Source organism: Bufo bufo, chromosome 5 (assembly GCF_905171765.1).
Source record: "Bufo bufo chromosome 5, aBufBuf1.1, whole genome shotgun sequence".
Taxonomy (NCBI): Eukaryota; Metazoa; Chordata; class Amphibia; order Anura; family Bufonidae; genus Bufo; species Bufo bufo.
In genome coordinates, this window is record NC_053393.1 from 538611282 (window position 1) to 538629789 (window position 18508).

General features: G+C 41.1%; 1 protein-coding gene across 1 annotated transcript in view; it reads right to left on the reverse strand.

Annotated features, from left to right (window-relative positions):
• Positions 1-2192: 2192 nt before the first annotated feature.
• The window catches only part of DGKB (diacylglycerol kinase beta), a 668472-nt gene continuing 652156 nt past the window's right edge, over positions 2193-18508 (reverse strand). The window contains exon 25 of the mRNA XM_040431289.1: positions 2193-4843. Coding sequence (XP_040287223.1) covers positions 4736-4843 — 108 coding nt within the window. The 3' untranslated portion in view covers positions 2193-4735. The remainder of the gene's footprint in view (positions 4844-18508) is intronic.

The window sequence follows — 18508 nt, forward strand, 5'->3', positions numbered from 1 at the left end:
TGCATGAAGCTATTAAAACAGACATGTCAGGAGAGGTGAAAGGTCCTCTTTTAAAGTGCTAATTGGTAACACTCTTCTTTCCCAGCCATCGTTGGCTCTATGATTTGCATATGAAGGTAAAATTTTTGATTATGTACATATAGTATATAGTCAGTTGCATTGTAGATAATATATGGATGGATGGATGAGAAAGTTGCATGTTCCCCTTCAAAGTGGAAAACCACTGAGGACATTTAAGTTATATATTTTTTCCAAAACAATAACAAACATTTGACTCTTTGGTGTTTTCATGAATTCATTTGGGATAGGAAAGAAAGTATGCAAATTTTTCTAATTCATTTCCCCAAAATCCGTTCAAATGAGAAAACTAATTTTTAGGCAATATGGAGCTCAACATCTGGGCCTTATGTAAACTCTCAACTACACACACTCTTAACCACTATATTAAGGGTGCCCAACAAAAAACAGGGTGCAAATCATCTAGAACCCCAACAGAATATATTTCAAGCATTGTGTATTTTAGTAGCTAACCCTTTTGCAATCTCTAATTTATACTGACACTCATTGAGGCCATCACTACCCAAAAACAATAAGACATCAATCATATACACTGCGTGCAGAATTATTAGGCAAATGAGTATTTTGACCACATCATCCTCTTTATGCATGTTGTCTTACTCCAAGCTGTATAGGCTCGAAAGCCTACTACCAATTAAGCATATTAGGTGATGTGCATCTCTGTAATGAGAAGGGGTGTGGTCTAATGACATCAACACCCTATATTAGGTGTGCATAATTATTAGGCAACTTCCTTTCCTTTGGCAAAATGGGTCAAAAGAAGGACTTGACAGGCTCAGAAAAGTCAAAAATAGTGAGATATCTTGCAGAGGGATGCAGCACTCTTAAAATTGCAAAGCTTCTGAAGCGTGATCATCGAACAATCAAGCGTTTCATTCAAAATAGTCAACAGGGTCGCAAGAAGCGTGTGGAAAAACCAAGGCGCAAAATAACTGCGTATGAACTGAGAAAAGTCAAGCGTGCATCTGCCAAGATGCCACTTGCCACCAGTTTGGCCATATTTCAGAGCTGCAACATCACTGGAGTGCCCAAAAGCAGAAGGTGTGCAATACTCAGAGACATGGCCAAGGTAAGAAAGGCTGAAAGACGACCACCACTGAACAAGACACACAAGCTGAAACGTCAAGACTGGGCCAAGAAATATCTCAAGACTGATTTTTCTAAGGTTTTATGGACTGATGAAATGAGAGTGAGTCTTGATGGGCCAGATGGATGGGCCCGTGGCTGGATTGGTAAAGGGCAGAGAGCTCCAGTCCGACTCAGACGCCAGCAAGGTGGAGGTGGAGTACTGGTTTGGGCTGGTATCATCAAAGATGAGCTTGTGGGGCCTTTTCGGGTTGAGGATGGAGTCAAGCTCAACTCCCAGTCCTACTGCCAGTTTCTGGAAGACACCTTCTTCAAGCAGTGGTACAGGAAGAAGTCTGCATCCTTCAAGAAAAACATGATTTTCATGCAGGACAATGCTCCATCACACGCGTCCAAGTACTCCACAGCGTGGCTGGCAAGAAAGGGTATAAAAGAAGAAAATCTAATGACATGGCCTCCTTGTTCACCTGATCTGAACCCCATTGAGAACCTGTGGTCCATCATCAAATGTGAGATTTACAAGGAGGGAAAACAGTACACCTCTCTGAACAGTGTCTGGGATGCTGTGGTTGCTGCTGCACGCAATGTTGATGGTGAACAGATCAAAACACTGACAGAATCCATGGATGGCAGGCTTTTGAGTGTCCTTGCAAAGAAAGGTGGCTATATTGGTCACTGATTTGTTTTTGTTTTGTTTTTGAATGTCAGAAATCTATATTTGTGAATGTTGAGATGTTATATTGGTTTCACTGGTAAAAATAAATAATTGAAATGGGTATATATTTGTTTTTTGTTAAGTTGCCTAATAATTATGCACAGTAATAGTCACCTGCACACACAGATATCCCCCTAAAATAGCTAAAACTAAAAACAAACTAAAAACTACTTCCAAAAATATTCAGCTTTGATATTAATGAGTTTTTTGGGTTCATTGAGAACATGGTTGTTGTTCAATAATAAAATTAATCCTCAAAAATACAACTTGCCTAATAATTCTGCACTCCCTGTAGAAGTGAAAAGTCCAAGCGCCAATATATCTTAATCACAGGTCGAACTGTCACATATTGAGAAATTTGGACCTTCTTTAAACTCACCGCATATACTTCAAGTCAACATACCTATCTCCTGGTGGTCCAAATTTTGGACAACACATTGTGCTTGGTCCCAAACTCTCCAGAAGCCTTTGTTCTAGGTCTTTAAAAGTTCTAGGGTTGCCAAAAACACCAGTGAGGTGATTTTCTCTATATTAGACCATTAAACCAGTGCTTTCTAAAAGTGCTGTATTAAAACTACCTTTGGTCAAAATACGAGTACATACTACCACAAAAATATTATATCACAGTACAGTGGCTTAGAGGTCCCAGAGCAAAGATCAAAATGTGCCTCTAATTATCATGCTCAGATTTGACACTCAGGGCATGTGGTCCTATTTGTTTTCCTCTTAAACTCTTTTACATGGGCCAATTCCCCTCTTCCTCATTGCCTTCCTCATTGATTAACAACGCAGATACTCTCAAGAAGGGAATCCTGCACAGGTTCTCACCACCCAATAGCAAAGGACCCAATAGCAGCTGCCTGGTGTTGCCTCAAGGGCATGTAGGCCCTTATCACAGTAGATTTTCTTGACACTAGCATGACTCTGGTTGGGGAACTAAACTTTATATCTGTCCCATCAGGAGTCATCTAGACATTATAACTATAGAAAATAAAATGTTAACCAGTGTTTAAATAAACTTTGTAAGATTTCATAGAAATTTTTGGGGGGCTGAGACTGAGTCTGTCTATACCTTGTCATATCCCTTATGAAAGGTTACTTCAGAAAATGTTTATTAATGTTCTCAGAGTGAATGATACCATCACCGATTCCCACAACGCTGCCCTTCTGATGCTTATTGGGTCCTTACTTTTTTCCACTTTTTATTGCAAGCTTGACACACAGGAAATGGCAGGAGATAACCATTCATGACTGGCTAAATGGTCCTTTCCTAACCTTTCTTGCCTGTTGAGCCCAGAACAGGAAGTGGAGACCAGTGCGGAGCCATTAAATGCCAGAACAGCAAGGGTGAGGATCAATGAGGTGAGTATTGGTTCTTTTATTTTTTGTTAAACCACTCTGAACATTTTACTGAAAATGTCACCCCCTTCCTTAATAAGAGGATATGAACAGGTATAGCCAGCCCCTCAAATATTTCATGAAATCTTGGGAAGTTTATCTTAACAAGATATATTCTGTATACAAGCATCTATGCAAATATATGTTCAAGGTCTTCCCTATAGAACTAAATTCTAAATATTTGCCAATAACATTTTTGTGCACATGATACTTTATAGTGATTTCTAGATGGATCCCCAATATTCATACAAAATTGGCAGTATCTTACCCAGCAACACAAGTCTATTTATTTAAGTTTACTTAATGCATCGGGAGTCTAATCTGAGCACTTGCCAAGGTAATCAAAAGTGCTGTAATTTATTTATTTTTTTTAGCTGTGAATTTCATTCGATGTCCTTGATTAATTATGCATTAACCCATTACTCCAACATCTTAGTCAGTAAATCTTTGGCGGGAAACAGTTTATTAAGAGCATGGTTTCTAAAGATCGGGTTAGTTATTTGTGCCACCATATAGATTTACACAAATTATTTATGCGTAGCGTACCTTTCTGTTATGGAGGATGTTCAGATAAATAAAAATATAAAAAAGTCAAGTATATTGTTGACGGATTACATTGAATGTCCACAGGTTTAATAAATAGGTCGAACATTCTGTGCTGATAGCTTTCATAACATTATTTGAGGTGGTCTGCTATTTTTCCAATACAATGCTCCAAATATACATAAACATAGACTGAAAAAGAAAAAAAAATACTGCCCACAGCCACCACTAGAGGGAGCTTTGAAGCTTACTTCAGACAATTTATACATTGAACTTAATAATAAGTATGCAGTAAGCTCCTGAGTTCCCTCCAGTGGTGGCTTTAGAATTGTATCATGCAGGGGATTTGGAGCTCTGTATCAGGAAAATTAATCTCTAACTATTAAAATAGTTCTACGTATGAGTTGTTCTGATCTGTAATATGGAACTCATTGACTGTCTACCTTCATATTATTTTTTCTCTCTCAAGTCTGCCTATAAAACGCTCTTATGTGCATGGATCCCCCGGGAAAGTGTTTTTTAAAGACTGGGTTGCCAATTAGTAAATCGTATAACACAAATAATATCAGATAATTATAAATCTCCACCAAAGTGAAATGCTTCCCTTTTTCCTGTTGAGGGTACAGTGTCAAAATAACAGGCCTGATCTAAGCATTCAGATGCATAGCAGTAAATTAAATGCATGCAAACATTACAAGCCGTAATGTTGCTTAATAGAAATAAATACTGACTGCACATGCCAGACACAAAAAAAAATACAAAAAAACATTACAATAAATTAGAATTATAACTTAATGTTAACATAATAGTTAAAAAATGTAAAAACAAGCCCATTATTTTCAAATACAGCTATGAAGCCCAGTAAAACATGGTATGAAGCCGACATGTCCATTGAAGGTATATACATAACATAATTCACTCTTTGTTTCTGCTCATTGTTCCTTTGATGAAGGATGTAAAGAGACTGTTCCTCGGGGGAGGTCCCATTAGCATAGGGGCTTGGTTCTTGTGAGTGATCTTGATCTAAATAAACAAATAATAAAAAAAGATCATTACTATAGCATTTTCTAAGTTTTTCTGATGAAATGTGGGCAACGAAAGGTATCGAAATCATTGGGGCTTAGGGGAGAGCTGCAAACAATTATTGGCAGTTTTGACCAAAATTGTACCTATTGGCTAATGTGACATTCAGGAACCACATATAACAGTCCATTGACACACAGAGAAAAGTGTTGGTGTATGAACATTGATGCCAGTGTCATTAAGTCTATGCATGTTATAAGGTCAAATATCAACAATTATATCTGAGCATTGGCCTACTGCTATTAGGCCCTTGAATCTAATCTAGGTCCAGGCAGCCATGTATAATTTGCCACTTTCCCCCTAAGACACAATGAAATGGATAAAGGTATAGCGTCCTTCATCGCCAGCCAATCAAACCTGAATCAGTGTCAGAATGGGTTCCTGGGCCCCTCAGAGGAATATATTCTTGAGCCCCCCAACCTCTATATCCTCCATAAGGTTTATTAGGTTGTGACTCACAGAAATATACCCTAAAGGCAAGTGATTGGTTCCAAAGACAGCCAAAGTTTTTTTTTCTACTGGTTATTTGGGGACCATTATGGTATCAGAACTATGGTACTCTGGTGGGCCAGTCCAACCTTGTGGATGAATGACATTCACCCAACAAAGTATGTTGTTTCTTGTCTAGCACCCACATATTTCTCATCACAACAAGTTGAAATGACCGATGTGAGTCCCTTACTCCAGAGCACTACAAAGGTACTTTTAATATAAAAAAATAATAGAGATGGGTCCATCTGTGTAAATTCACCTTGCCAATTGGCATTTCCCTTATTACAAAGCCTGCAATTCCTTTGATTGGATCTGAGCTGCTGTACCAAATGTAACCCATGGACCAATTTGGTGCTGTTTTTGGAAGAAAAAAAAAACAGCAGACCTTTTCTCTAATCCTGGGCTACTCCTTGAAATTTTTGTAGTGGTTGAGGAAACTCATATTCCATGTCTTCCATGGTTACCCACAACTCCAGAGCTTCAAGTTTGGACCCACCATCAATAAATTCAATTTTTTCTAAAGTTTTGGTTTTTCAATTAGAATGATTAATTTCATTTATAGTTATTCCAACAATTGCCTAAATGGGCCAAATTAAAATTAAATAGATGGATATCAAGGAGTTCAACTAAATTCTACATGATAAGAAACCAGAACACTAAAATGTTAATAATCCTCCTTGCACTTCCCTCATTTTTTTGTCTGTCTTGTCGCTCTTTGCACGTTCCTTCTCTCCACCATAGATCTAAGAGACACCTCTAAAGACCGAGAAAGGTTAGCTGGCGGCAAAAGCCACCAAAGATGAACTAGTTGTCTAATCTGCTAATGAGCTGGTAATGGTATCACTCTTGTATAACTGCGCCATCGACTTGGACAATTATACTATTTTTGATTTATTTTAGCATAAACTACCTTAAATTATACACACTCTGGAAAGATTATGTCTACAGTGTTTCCTAATTCAAAATTAAAGAAGGAAGACATTTTATGAGCGCCCGCTTAGCTTAAAGCTAATTGAAAGTGATTATCAAAGTGGCATTTTCCTTGTGACTTTAAGATACATTGTTGTAAGATAATAGATATCCCTAATTAGGTAATAAAAAGGTTACATGTTGCCTTTGGGCTAGTGATGCAGAAAGTTTTTCCCAAGAATTAGGAGACATTTTACTTTAAGACCTTACGACTAATACAAAGGATTCATCATTTATTAAATATCAGTTGTCAGCCTTCCCGTGGCCGTCTCACAAAAAAGCATTTCCCTGGTCAGAAACACCAGTCTATTAGAACCTGCAAAATATATTTCTTGCAAAGTACATACCTGACATTTGCAACGTATAATGAATATCTCATTTTTTTCTCTTGTGCCATATATTAACTGTATTAAATAAAAAAAGTATGTCACAAGTAGCAGAACCATTAGTGCCGAAAATTGATTTTTTTTTTCTTTCTTTTTTTGGAATCGGCAATTTTTCTTAATAAGAGATTGAAAAAAATGGCCTTAATTTGCCACTGACTATAATGCACAGAATGGAATATAACAGGGACTTCGAAAAAGTTTAGCCTTAAAGGTTTTTCCCATGATTAAAGAAGTACACCCGCAAATTTTTTTATTATCTGACCTGTTAGAAAGGTGCATGAGGTAAACTGTAGTGAAGGTAATTTTCTTACCATAGACTGTATTTGCGAGTTACCCCCTCCCTTCTGATCCTCATCTGTGTCATATGACCGATTCTCTGACTCTCCAAATAAATACAGAATCTTATGTGTGAACAGGAAGCCAGTTTATCTTTGTATGGAGGCCTCAATGTCAGTCTCATAGGAATGAATAGAGCAGTAACTGACTTCATGTCCTGTGTCAGTGGGTAAGGCAGAGTGTTGATCACATGACACAGCTGAGGACCAGAAGGAGGGTTATAACTCACAAATACAGTCACCTATAAGTAAATTACTTTCAATTCAATTTACATAATGTACTTTTCTAATGGGCCAGAGAAGAATTTTTTTTATGGGATTGGTTATTTAATTAAAAAATAAATAAAATCAGACCTCACATAGTCCATGGCAATCTCTTTCTGATAAAGCTAGAACGGGCCCTGTACCTTACATGGATCCAGAGATCTCCCCATTCATTGCTCTAATTGCTCTGCTATATATCACAGCTCAGGGTGTGTGTCCTTTCTGCTGCAGCTTTCTCCCTATTAGGCCGAATGCACACGGCCGTGTTCCGCGGCCGACAGCGGTCCGTGGTATGCCGGGCTGGATTCCTGTTCAGAGCAGGAGCGCACGGCGTCATTGGTTGCTATGACGCCGTGCGCTTCATGCCACCGCTGCACTACAGTAATACACTTGTATGATCTATACGAGTTTATTACTGTACAGCAGCGGCGGCATGAAGCGCACGGCGTCATAGCAACCAATGACGCCGTGCGCTCCTGCTCTGAACAGGAATCCAGCCCGACATACCACAGACCGCTGTCGGCCGCGGAACACGGCCGTGTGCATTCGGCCTTAGAGATCAGGAGACGTGCCCTTTCTCAGGATGTGTTTTCTTTTCTGCTGAAGCTCTTTCCATGTAAGGGTACTTTCACACTAGCGTTATTCTTTTCCGGCATTGAGTTCCGTCCTAGGGGCTCTATACCGGAAAATAATTGATCAGTTTTATCCCCATGCATTCTGAATGGAGAGTAATCCGTTCAGGATGCATCAGGATGTCTTCAGTTCAGTCTTTTTGCCTTTTCAGGACGGAGATAATACCGCAGCATCCTACGGTTTTATCTCCGTCCAAAACTCCGGAGCACTTGCCAGAATCCTGGATCCGGCATTTTTTCCCATTGACATGCATTAATGCCGGATCTGGCCCCGAGTGTTCCGGCAAAACGGATCCGGCATTGCTGTCTGCGCATGCTCAGACCGCAAAAAATGTGAAAAAAAATAAATGCCTGATCCGTTTTTCCGGATGACACCGGAGAGACTGATCCGGCATTTCAATGCATTTTTCATATGGATCAGGATCCTGATCCGTCTGACAAATGCCATCAATTTGCATGCGTTCGGCAGTTCAGTTCTGGCGACGAAAGTACCCTAACTGCTACAGCTTCTATAGAAACAGCTGGTGGCAGTTGAAGAAGGGCACTGAGCATTAACGACCACCTCAGCCATGTTACTCAGAGCTGGACAGAGAAATAAGGAAAGGAACACACAGCAAGTGGGGCTATGCAGATACATTTTATTGAATAGCTTATGGTTATACTGAATTTTAACATGCTATTGCAAAAGTATTCAGATTCAGGTGCTGATATGAAAAATGCTGAATATTTGTTCTTGGGACAACCCTCTTAACATGGATTCTCTGGTGTAACCATCTCACGTTTGGTTTCCTATTTGATGCAACCTTGAACAATAATATCTTTTTAAAGTCCCCTACTATCGTTCATCGTGATAACTTCTATCCTTAAGTCAATCAATTCATATGAACTTCAAAAAGGGATCATCCTCTATTAGCCAGAATGGTGGCCTGCAATCTCGGGAGTTGGACTTTTGAGGGTCAACTAAAGAAAGCTTCTGATCATCTAATATGACAATGGGAGGGGGAGAGGAAAAATGTGATATGTGATGTATTATTATGCAGGGGGAAAGATTATCCATGCAACAACTATTATGAGAATCTTGAAGAAGCAAGGGTTGAGGAGCTCATGAGGACCTGCCAGAGTGAACAATTATATTTATATGCCATGTGCAGGGGCGTAACTTCCATAGTTGCAGACCATGCAACTGCTATGGTGCCCAGGGCAAGAGGGGCCCCAGTCTTAGTTGGGATTATCTCCTCTTCTACTGGGGGTGAAAACTTGGTCAGGACTCTACCCTCTAAAGGAACAACTTTTAGCAAATAAGGCAGTGGAAAAAATGGATCAAGAGTCATTGAAAGGGGTTTAAGTGGAAACCCTTCTGTCCTGTGTGGGGGGCCTGGTTTGATCCTTGCTATGGGGCCCTTACTTCTCTATGTACGCCACTGGCCATGTGTATCTCTGGGGCTATATGCAAGGGATAATTTTGTATGCAGGGGAGAAAGAGGTGTAGAAGAGGTAATTGCTATGCCTTCTGGGAAATGCAAGTACTTGATGAGCTGCTGCCCACTCACACAAAGGGAAGTAAGTTTCCCGATAATGTGAGTAAAGGATTTTCCTGTAGCTAAGAATTGCATTTGGCTCCTACGGGTAAGTTCACAGATTTGCTGCAGAAAATCTGTCCAATGACCTGAATGGATTTGTCCCTAGGGATGGAAAAGTTGCGGTGATTTTTTCTTTGTCTGAATGCATCCTAATAAAAGTTTGAGAAACATTTGGTCATAATATCCACATGATGTTCCACATTTCAGAGTCGTAGACGCCCCTCTGCTGATCTATGGTCATGTTTCTATAGGAGAACACCCCGTACTGCACCATCCGATCAAAGTCGCTATGATTTATTTTCATTCGAATGAAATCGGACGCACACAGAGGGGCAACATGGGCTTACAGATTTCATTTTGGTGCCGTATCATGGATCCATCGTATGACCATTACTGAATAAGCTCAACTTTAATGGTTTCCAAAGTGACCCCCCCCCCCTTTAATATGAATTTACATATTATCTATGGGAAGCCTCACAATGCAAATGAATAAGCCGCCACGAGGAATCCCATCTCTGTCGCACATCACTTATCATAAATATATGATTCATTAATATTCAGAGGATCTGTTGCATATTCATTTTTGGGCAAACCATTGAGCATATAATTAAACGGTATTAAATGTACAATAATATTCATTCCAGTGTTCGTCATCATTTTAATGCAATCAGCGGCTGACGTGGCGATAAGAGGGAACTTGAACAGGTTTCTGTTATTATGCTGGTAGGGGACTGATGGTTCCATAAAAAACAGCAATGTATATACTGCAAAATAGTAAAAAGTGATCTATAGATTGGCAAATAGAATGAAATGCATTTAAAGGGCTATCCCCATCTGAACATTTATGGGCATATCCATAGGACATGTCGTAAATGTCCAATAGACGCTGGTCATACCTCTAGGACCCACTTCCATCTCAAGAAAATGCTGCTGTCTCATGTTTCTGTAAATGGACAGGTGTCCATGTGTGTGCAGCTCTCTCCATTTCTATATGAAGAGTTGAGTATTTGGAAGTTCTTTGCAATGAATGGATAGAGCCGGCGACCCAAGAACAGCCCTGTTCTTCAGATGCTCTTAGAAGTGGGACCCACACCTATCGGAGAATTATGACATATCTTGTAAATGTGCTATAAAAAATCTAGATGGGAATGTGCAGGGCATATGGATGTCAAAGGGGGGAGGTGGGATCATATAGCAAAAAAAAAATATCACAGCGAAGAATCTAGTAGAGCAAAAACATCAAAGTAGGGGCTCTTTCACACTTGCGTTCTTTTCTTCCGGCATAGAGTTCCGTCGTCGGGGCTCTATGCCGGAAGAATCCTGATCAGTTTTATCCTAATGCATTCTGAATGGAGAGAAATCCGTTCAGGATGCATCAGGATGTCTTCAGTTCCGGACCGGAACGTTTTTTGGCCGGAGAAAATACCGCAGCATGCTGCGCTTTTTGCTCCGGTCAAAAATCCTGAACACTTGCCGCATGGCCGGATCCGGAATTAATGCCCATTGAAAGGCATTGATCCGGATCTGGCCTTAAGCTAAACGTCGTTTCGGCGCATTACCGGATCCGACATTTAGCTTTTTCAGAGTGGTTACCATGGCTGCCGGGATGCTAAAGTCCTGGCAGCCATGGTAAAGTGTAGTGGGGAGCGGGGGAGCAGTATACTTACCGTCCGTGCGGCTCCCCGGGCGCTCCAGAGTGAACATGAGCGCAGTTCTTACCACCTTTGTGCATTTACAATGTGGAAAGAATTTGAAATGCGGCTACAAAACAAACAAGAGACTATTGATGCTGCTGCCCAGTTTGCACAACAGAAGTCATTTGAAAAGTGGAAGGCAATCCTAGCCAGAATAGTTGACCGTGTGCTGCATCTAGCAAGGCAATCCTTACCCTTATGTGGTCACTCAGAAAATCTAAGCACTGATGATAACTGTGGAAACTTCCTAGAAACTTTCAAGTTACTAGCAAAATATGACCCAGTTACCAATCAGCATCTTCACAACGTTCAGCAGGCACATGGGTACTCGGTGTCCTACCTCTCTCCACAGAGCCAGGGTGAGTTCATCAGCTTGCTTGGTGGTCATGTTAAGACAGCCATCTTTCAAAGAATTACAAAGGCCAAGTATTTTGCGATCATGTTTGATAGCACTCCAGATGTTTCTCACACTGACCAAATGTCGCAAGTGATTCTGATCAGCGGATATCATTACAAAACAGATTTGTGACCAGTTACAAGCAGATGGCCTTAAGCTGGAGCACTGCTCTGGCCAAGGATACAACGCAGCAACTATGGCTGGACACATTAGTGGTGTTTATGCCATGTAACCATCACTCTCTCAATCTTGCCGGTGTGCATGCAGTTGGTGTTGGAACAAAGTCTATGACTTTGTTAAGCACTGTAGAAAATTTTTATACTTTCTTCTCAAGCTCCACCCATTAGATGGGATGTTCTTAACCCCTTAAGGACCCTGGGATTTTCTATTTGTTTTCGTTTCGTTTTCGTTTTTCACTCCCCACCTTCCCATAGTCCTAACTTTTTTATTTTTCCATTCACATAGCCTTATGAAGGCTTATTTTTTCCGGGACAAGTTGTACTTTCTAATGGCACCATTTACGGTTGCATACCATGTAGTAGGAAGCGGGAAAAAAAATTCCAAATGGGGTAGAATTGGGAAAAAATGCAATTCTTATAAAGATTTTAATTTTTTACACTGTACACTATGCGGTAAAATTGACCTGTTATTTTCATTCTCCAGGTCAGTACGGTTACAACGATACCACAGGTTTTAATACTGAAAAAAATAAATTAAAACCTTTGAGGAAAATTTTTTTTTTTATAACCATATTCTGACCCCTATAACTTTTTTTGTAGTTATGTGTACAGGGATGTGTGAGGGCTCATTTTTTGCAGGAGGATCTGTTCTTTTCAGTGATACCAATTTGAAGGTGTGTGCAACTTTTTGATCACTTTTTATAAAAAAATTATTGGGTAGTTGAAGTGACAAAAAATGGCAAATTGGCTGTTTTTATTTTTTCCCCCTTACACCATTTCCCGTATCCCATTAATATTGTTATATTTTAATAGTATCGGCATTTTCGCACGCGACGATGCCCATTATGTTTATTTTTTTATTGTTTAAGTATTTTTATTTTAAGGAAAGGGGGGTGATTTGAACATTTTTTTTATATATTTGCAAAAACTTTTTTTTACTTTTTTTTTTTTTTTTACTTTTTTAAGTCACCTTGGGTGATAATAACTGGCAATCATTAGATTGCCTATTGTGCTCATTGATGTCACCATTCAACACTTCATTTGCACTATACCAATACAATGCTTTCACCTAGTGGCCTGTATTGGTATTGTCATCTAATAGGCACCGAATCCTGCTTGAGACTCCAGCCTATTAGATCAATGTAACAGGTTCCCCGATCTCAGCCGGGGAACGCTGTTACCGGAGTGGAAGTGCGCGACTTCCGCTTCCGGACTGCTTAGATGCCGTGGTCACATTGGACCCCGACATCTGATAGGGAAAATGGATGCGATCAGCCTTATGGTTGATCACATACATGTGCTGCGGGTCTCTGCTATTTAAAATAGCAGAAACCCGGTGGCTATGGCACCCACTGCACGTGCGAGCAGGCGCCATGTTTGGGGACCGGACATGTACGGCGGAGGTCCTTAAAGGGTTAAGGAACATGTACCAATTTACTTAAAGCGATCATATGACACAAGACGGAGTTCAAAGAATGAAGCTGTATGTGTACTTGATAAACACACGGAGAAAATAATAGATGCTTTGGAAGTGTTGCGAGATGGGCCAGAAGAAACCTCTGAAACCAAAGGGGATGCAGAAAGTCTATTTATTTTTATTTTTTTCATTTTTGGAGCCCACTACTAAGCAAAGTGAACGATGCTCAGATCTACCTGCAGCAAAAAAAAATTGCACTTGATCAATGTGTGCAAAAGCTGAAAGCACAGGTTCTATTTTGCCAGGAAAAATGTGACTGTGTAGTGCTAGAGGCAACTGAGAAAGCTCTGCAGATATGTCAACTGTATAACACTTCTACAGAGAGAAGAGTTGCAAGACGCAAGAAGAGCTAAGTCTACTTTCACACTCGCGTTTGGTGCTGATCCGTCATGGATCTGCACAAACGCTTCCATTCAGATAATACAGCCGCATGCATCCGTTTTGGACCGCTTGTGAGAGCCCTGAACGGATCTCACAAACGGAAAGCCAAAACGCCAGCGTGAAAGTAGCCTAAATTGTGATGCTGGCTTGACCTTAATACAAGAAACAAAAAGAGAACAAACAGAACAATTAGCAAAAAAATGGAAAGCAGGCGATTTTAAAAGGAGGTAAGTGGATTTACCTGGATTTAGAACTGACTGAACATTAGCTATAATGTTGTCTTCTAGATTTGCAGTATGATTTTGTTTTTTGCAGGTTCTGGCCGGCTTCTTGTCTTACTACAAACCAATTCAGCGGCAGATCAGAGTTCATCTGTTATCAGGCTGTTGCACAGTAGTGTTGAGCGCGAATATTCGAATAGCGAATTTTTTATCACGAATATCGCCACTTCGAAAATTTGCGAATATGTAGAATATAGTGCTATGTATTCGTTATATCGAATATTCTGCGTTTTATTTCCATCTGAACACATGATTCCTCTCTGCTTCTTGCTTGTGGGCCAATGAGAAGGAAGCAATGTCAAGTTCACAACAATACTTAGTGCACCAATCAGTAATCTGTAGTCAGACCTGCTAAAATGTGAAGTTGCACGTAGTGCGAAAAAATATTCTAATCACTGCCGATTAGCGCAATCGTGAATATATTGGAGCACTTGACTCAATCTGCATATAAAGCTATTGTAATGTTCTGCCGTGCCAACCCTTTTCTCCAGTCTTAGGAGAAACTCATGAAACTACTAGCCGTTTGAAAAATGTAGCCAAAGTGACCCACGCCTGTATTTCGCATTACAAATTATTTTACATTTGCATTCGATAAAATAATCTCGAATTCTCGAATATATGACGAATATTCTACAAAATATTCATGAAATATCACAAATTCGAATATAGCCCCTGCCGCTCATCACTATTGCACAGTAGAGCAGTGCCATGGCAGTAACTGGCAGCACGAATCTAAGCACAGAAGCTTTCTACGCCGCAGTCAGGGATTGTGCAGAGCTGTGTTCGGGACTCATGGGAACAGATCGAGATGAAACTGGATATCAGTGTCCATTATTCAGAGAATTATCAAAAGATGGTAGGTAAAGCCATATGGAACCCTGTAGAATGTTATGAGATCCTGCAATGTGTCCTAGTCAGGATGCCCTGTTTTAAAAGGTTGTCTCACTTCAGCAAATGGTATAATATAAAGTGTATACAAGAAAAGAATGGCAAGAAAATGTCAACTAACTTTTTCAGCGGATTTCAATGGCTTTGTCATGAGAACGCATGTCACATTGCTATCTTGGTTATCAGAGTACATTTTAGCTAGGTTACATCTGTATGTGAGAGGCTGGCACTTTTTCCTATAGTATGCAAGCATGACCACCACTGCTGGATTGCAGAGTGGTCATAACCATGGAAACGAGCAGTGTATAATGTGATGGAAAAATGAATCCAGCCAGCAAATGAGGCAATATGGACAATCACAATACATTGGTAAGTGCCTGGTATTAACTTTTGTCTACCTGATAAATGCCATTTGCTGAAGTGAGACACACTCTTTAAGTGGCAGTATCCATTGTATCTTTGGGCCTTCTAGGTTCATATGTTGGTAATTAGCAAAGTGTCTAGTTATTAGTGATGAGCGGCACAGGCAATATATTCGAATTTGCGATATTTCGGGAATTTTTTCACTGAATATTTGCCATAAATTTGCAAATTCGAGAATCCAGTCATTATTTTCTTGATTGCGAAAATCGGCAATGTAATATTTTCGCGATTAGAATTTTCGGGAACAACATTAAGGGGTAGGCAACTTTCCTATTGGTTGCTAGGGATGTTGCTAAGTGCCGATATTTACGATAAATTCACAATAAATTCGCGATTAGAATATTCACGATCAACACTATTCACGAATACGAATATATAGCACTATATTCTAAATATTCACAAATTCTCGAAGTGGCGATATTCGTGATTCGCATATTCGCTCTCAACACTACTAGTTATGTCCTTCTGCTGTCTCCATTATTCTGTCTGTGTTTGACACAGTGTCCTGGTTTTATCTTATCCAACACAATTTAAGATGAAGAATAGGTCATGCTAATATAAGTCCTGAAATTAATATCTGGTGAGGTAAATACTACATATTTAAGTGACTGTTCTGAAAGGGATTTTCCACTCCTTTTCATATATCGTTATAATCAAACTAGATATCAACTGAAAGTGCATTTACCTGCATTGTACTGATTGTGTATTCACTTGTGTAGGACCTGTATCTACCACTGCATAGTAACTGTATGGTGGTAATATTGGTCTTATATTGTATTTTATGCAGCATCATTATGGTGTAATATCAGGTATTTAAGAACTAGTAATACATGTTAATGATATTTGCAGTATTTGTCATTTTTATTGTATTATTGGTAATATTAGTCTTGGTATGCTGTGGGGCGTCGTTCTATAAAAAGGCGCGTGTCCAAAAGTTAGGGGGCAGTGCTGGCAACACACACTACGCCACTGTGTCCACGATTGTGTTTAAAAGTCAGCAGCATGAGGTAGGGTGTGTCTGTGGAGGCTGCAGATCACACACTGCAAGGCATGTATGGAGCAAACACTAGACTGTGGATGCTTCTAAAGGAGCCCCGAGACTGCTTGACTTTATTGTGGATGACATGAACTGATCACTTTTCCCGGCTGTGATCTGGCTGTACTGAACTGTAAGTTGGCTGGAACAAACAATAAACTTGTATTCGAGTGACTTTGTTGTGTCCCGAACCCACGGCATTACATATGGTGGAGGATGCGGGCTAACCAGTAAGGCAAACACAGTGTTCGCATGTCTTGGATTAAACCAGCAAAGTTCCAATATAAGCCAGCAGCCGAGATGGAGGAAATCCTGAAGCAGCTGGTGCTGGCTAATGTTCAGCAACAGCAGGCCTATGCACAACAGCAAGAGATCAATAGCCTGTTGCTACAGCAGATTGCGGCCCTGAGGGAGACACCACCAGCGGCGACCCAGCTCCAGCCAGCGGGCCGTGATAAAGTCCGGTCAGCATTGAGGAAAATGTCTCCGAAAGAACAGCAGAGCAGGAGAATCTGCCATCCGACCGGTGGGCTGAAGTGGTGGCTCTGTTTCTGGTGGGGGGTGCACAGAAGGCCTACGTTGACCTCAGCCGTGAGTAAAGGTGAGGTCCTGGCCCGCATGGGGGTCAATACACATGTGCGGGCCCAGCGAGTGTACCAGTGGGCGTTTGTAGAGTCTCGGCCTGCCAGGTTGCAGGTTTATGATCTGTTGCACCTCGTGAAGAAATGGCTCCAGCTTGAGACTTTGGACCCAGAGCAGATGATAGAGCAGGTGGTGGTGGATCGGTTTGTGCTTACTCTGCCAGTGCCAATTCAGCATTGGGTGGGTCAGGGGGACCTGGGCAACCTCGACCAGTTGGTAAGCCTGGTTGAGCGGTACATGACCACCCAGGATTTGGTGCAGGACGCTTCTAAAGAATGGGTGACACCCCAACCCCAGCCCCCCCTTATAGAAACTGGAAAAAAGAAGAGGAAAATGCAACCCAAAGGACCATTAAGCATGCCCCGTGGCCTCGTGAAGACACATTTATCCGATGCTGGCGGTATCATGGGCCTGGACATAGGGTCACTAACTGCCTCTTGATCACTGAGCCCATGGACTGTGGGTTTGCACGCCGTTCCTCATTCTATGTCAGAAAGACTCTTGGGGTCCTGAACCCGAAGACGCAGATTCTGGGGTACCGGCCGTAGGGGTCCCCATTATAGGGCCAGAGTGTAACCCCGATAGGTTTTTCCTAGAGGTATTGGCCGGACTGAACTATGCAACTCGGTATCCGAAGGTTTTTCCTCTCCGCCATACCTCAGCTAAACTTATTGCCAGTGAACTATTTTCCATGTTTCCCCTAGAATTATTGGCCCGGAGCTGGAGGTGTCCTGGGACAGGTTCAGGACCGCCCAACTCCAGGACCCCACTCTGTTACGGGCCAGAGAGAGAAGGGGACTGTAATCAATGGGGCAGCCCAACACCCGGGCGCAGAAGTGGTGTTTCCCTATATGACTGTTTTCCAGGACTTATTGTACTGCGTAGACAAGGTCCAACAGGAGGTAGTGGAGCAGCTAGTAGTACCACAGCCCTACTGCCAGGCAATATTAGACTTGGCTCACATACATGTAATGGGAGGTCACTAGAGCGTATACTCCAGTGTTTTTTTTGGCCTGGTGTTTATGAGGAGGTTAGGAAGTTTTGTGAATCGTGTCCAGAGTGTCAGATTACTGCTCCCACAGTGAATTTCCGTAGTCCACTGGTACCTCTTCCCATTATAGAGATACCTTTTGAGTGGATCGCTATGGATCTTGTGGGGTCTGTGGTAAAGTTGGCCCGGGGCCACCAGCACATATCAGTGGTGCTGGACTATGTGACTCAATATCCGGAGGCCATTCCTCTCTGCCATACCTCAGCCAAACTTATTGCCAGGGAACTATTTGCCATGTTTTGCCGCATTGGGTTGCTCAAAGAGATCCTTACGGATCAAGATACTCCTTTTATGTCCAAAGTGACAAAGGAGTTGTGCAAGCTGCTCCGAATCAAGCAGTTACGCACATCAGTGTACCGCCCCCAAACAGATGGGCTGGTGGATAATGATGAGCGGAATAGGCAATATTCAAATTCACGATTTATCGTGAATTTTTGGCCGAATATTCGCCATAAATTAGCAAATTTGAGAATTCGTGATCTCCAGTCATTGTTTACT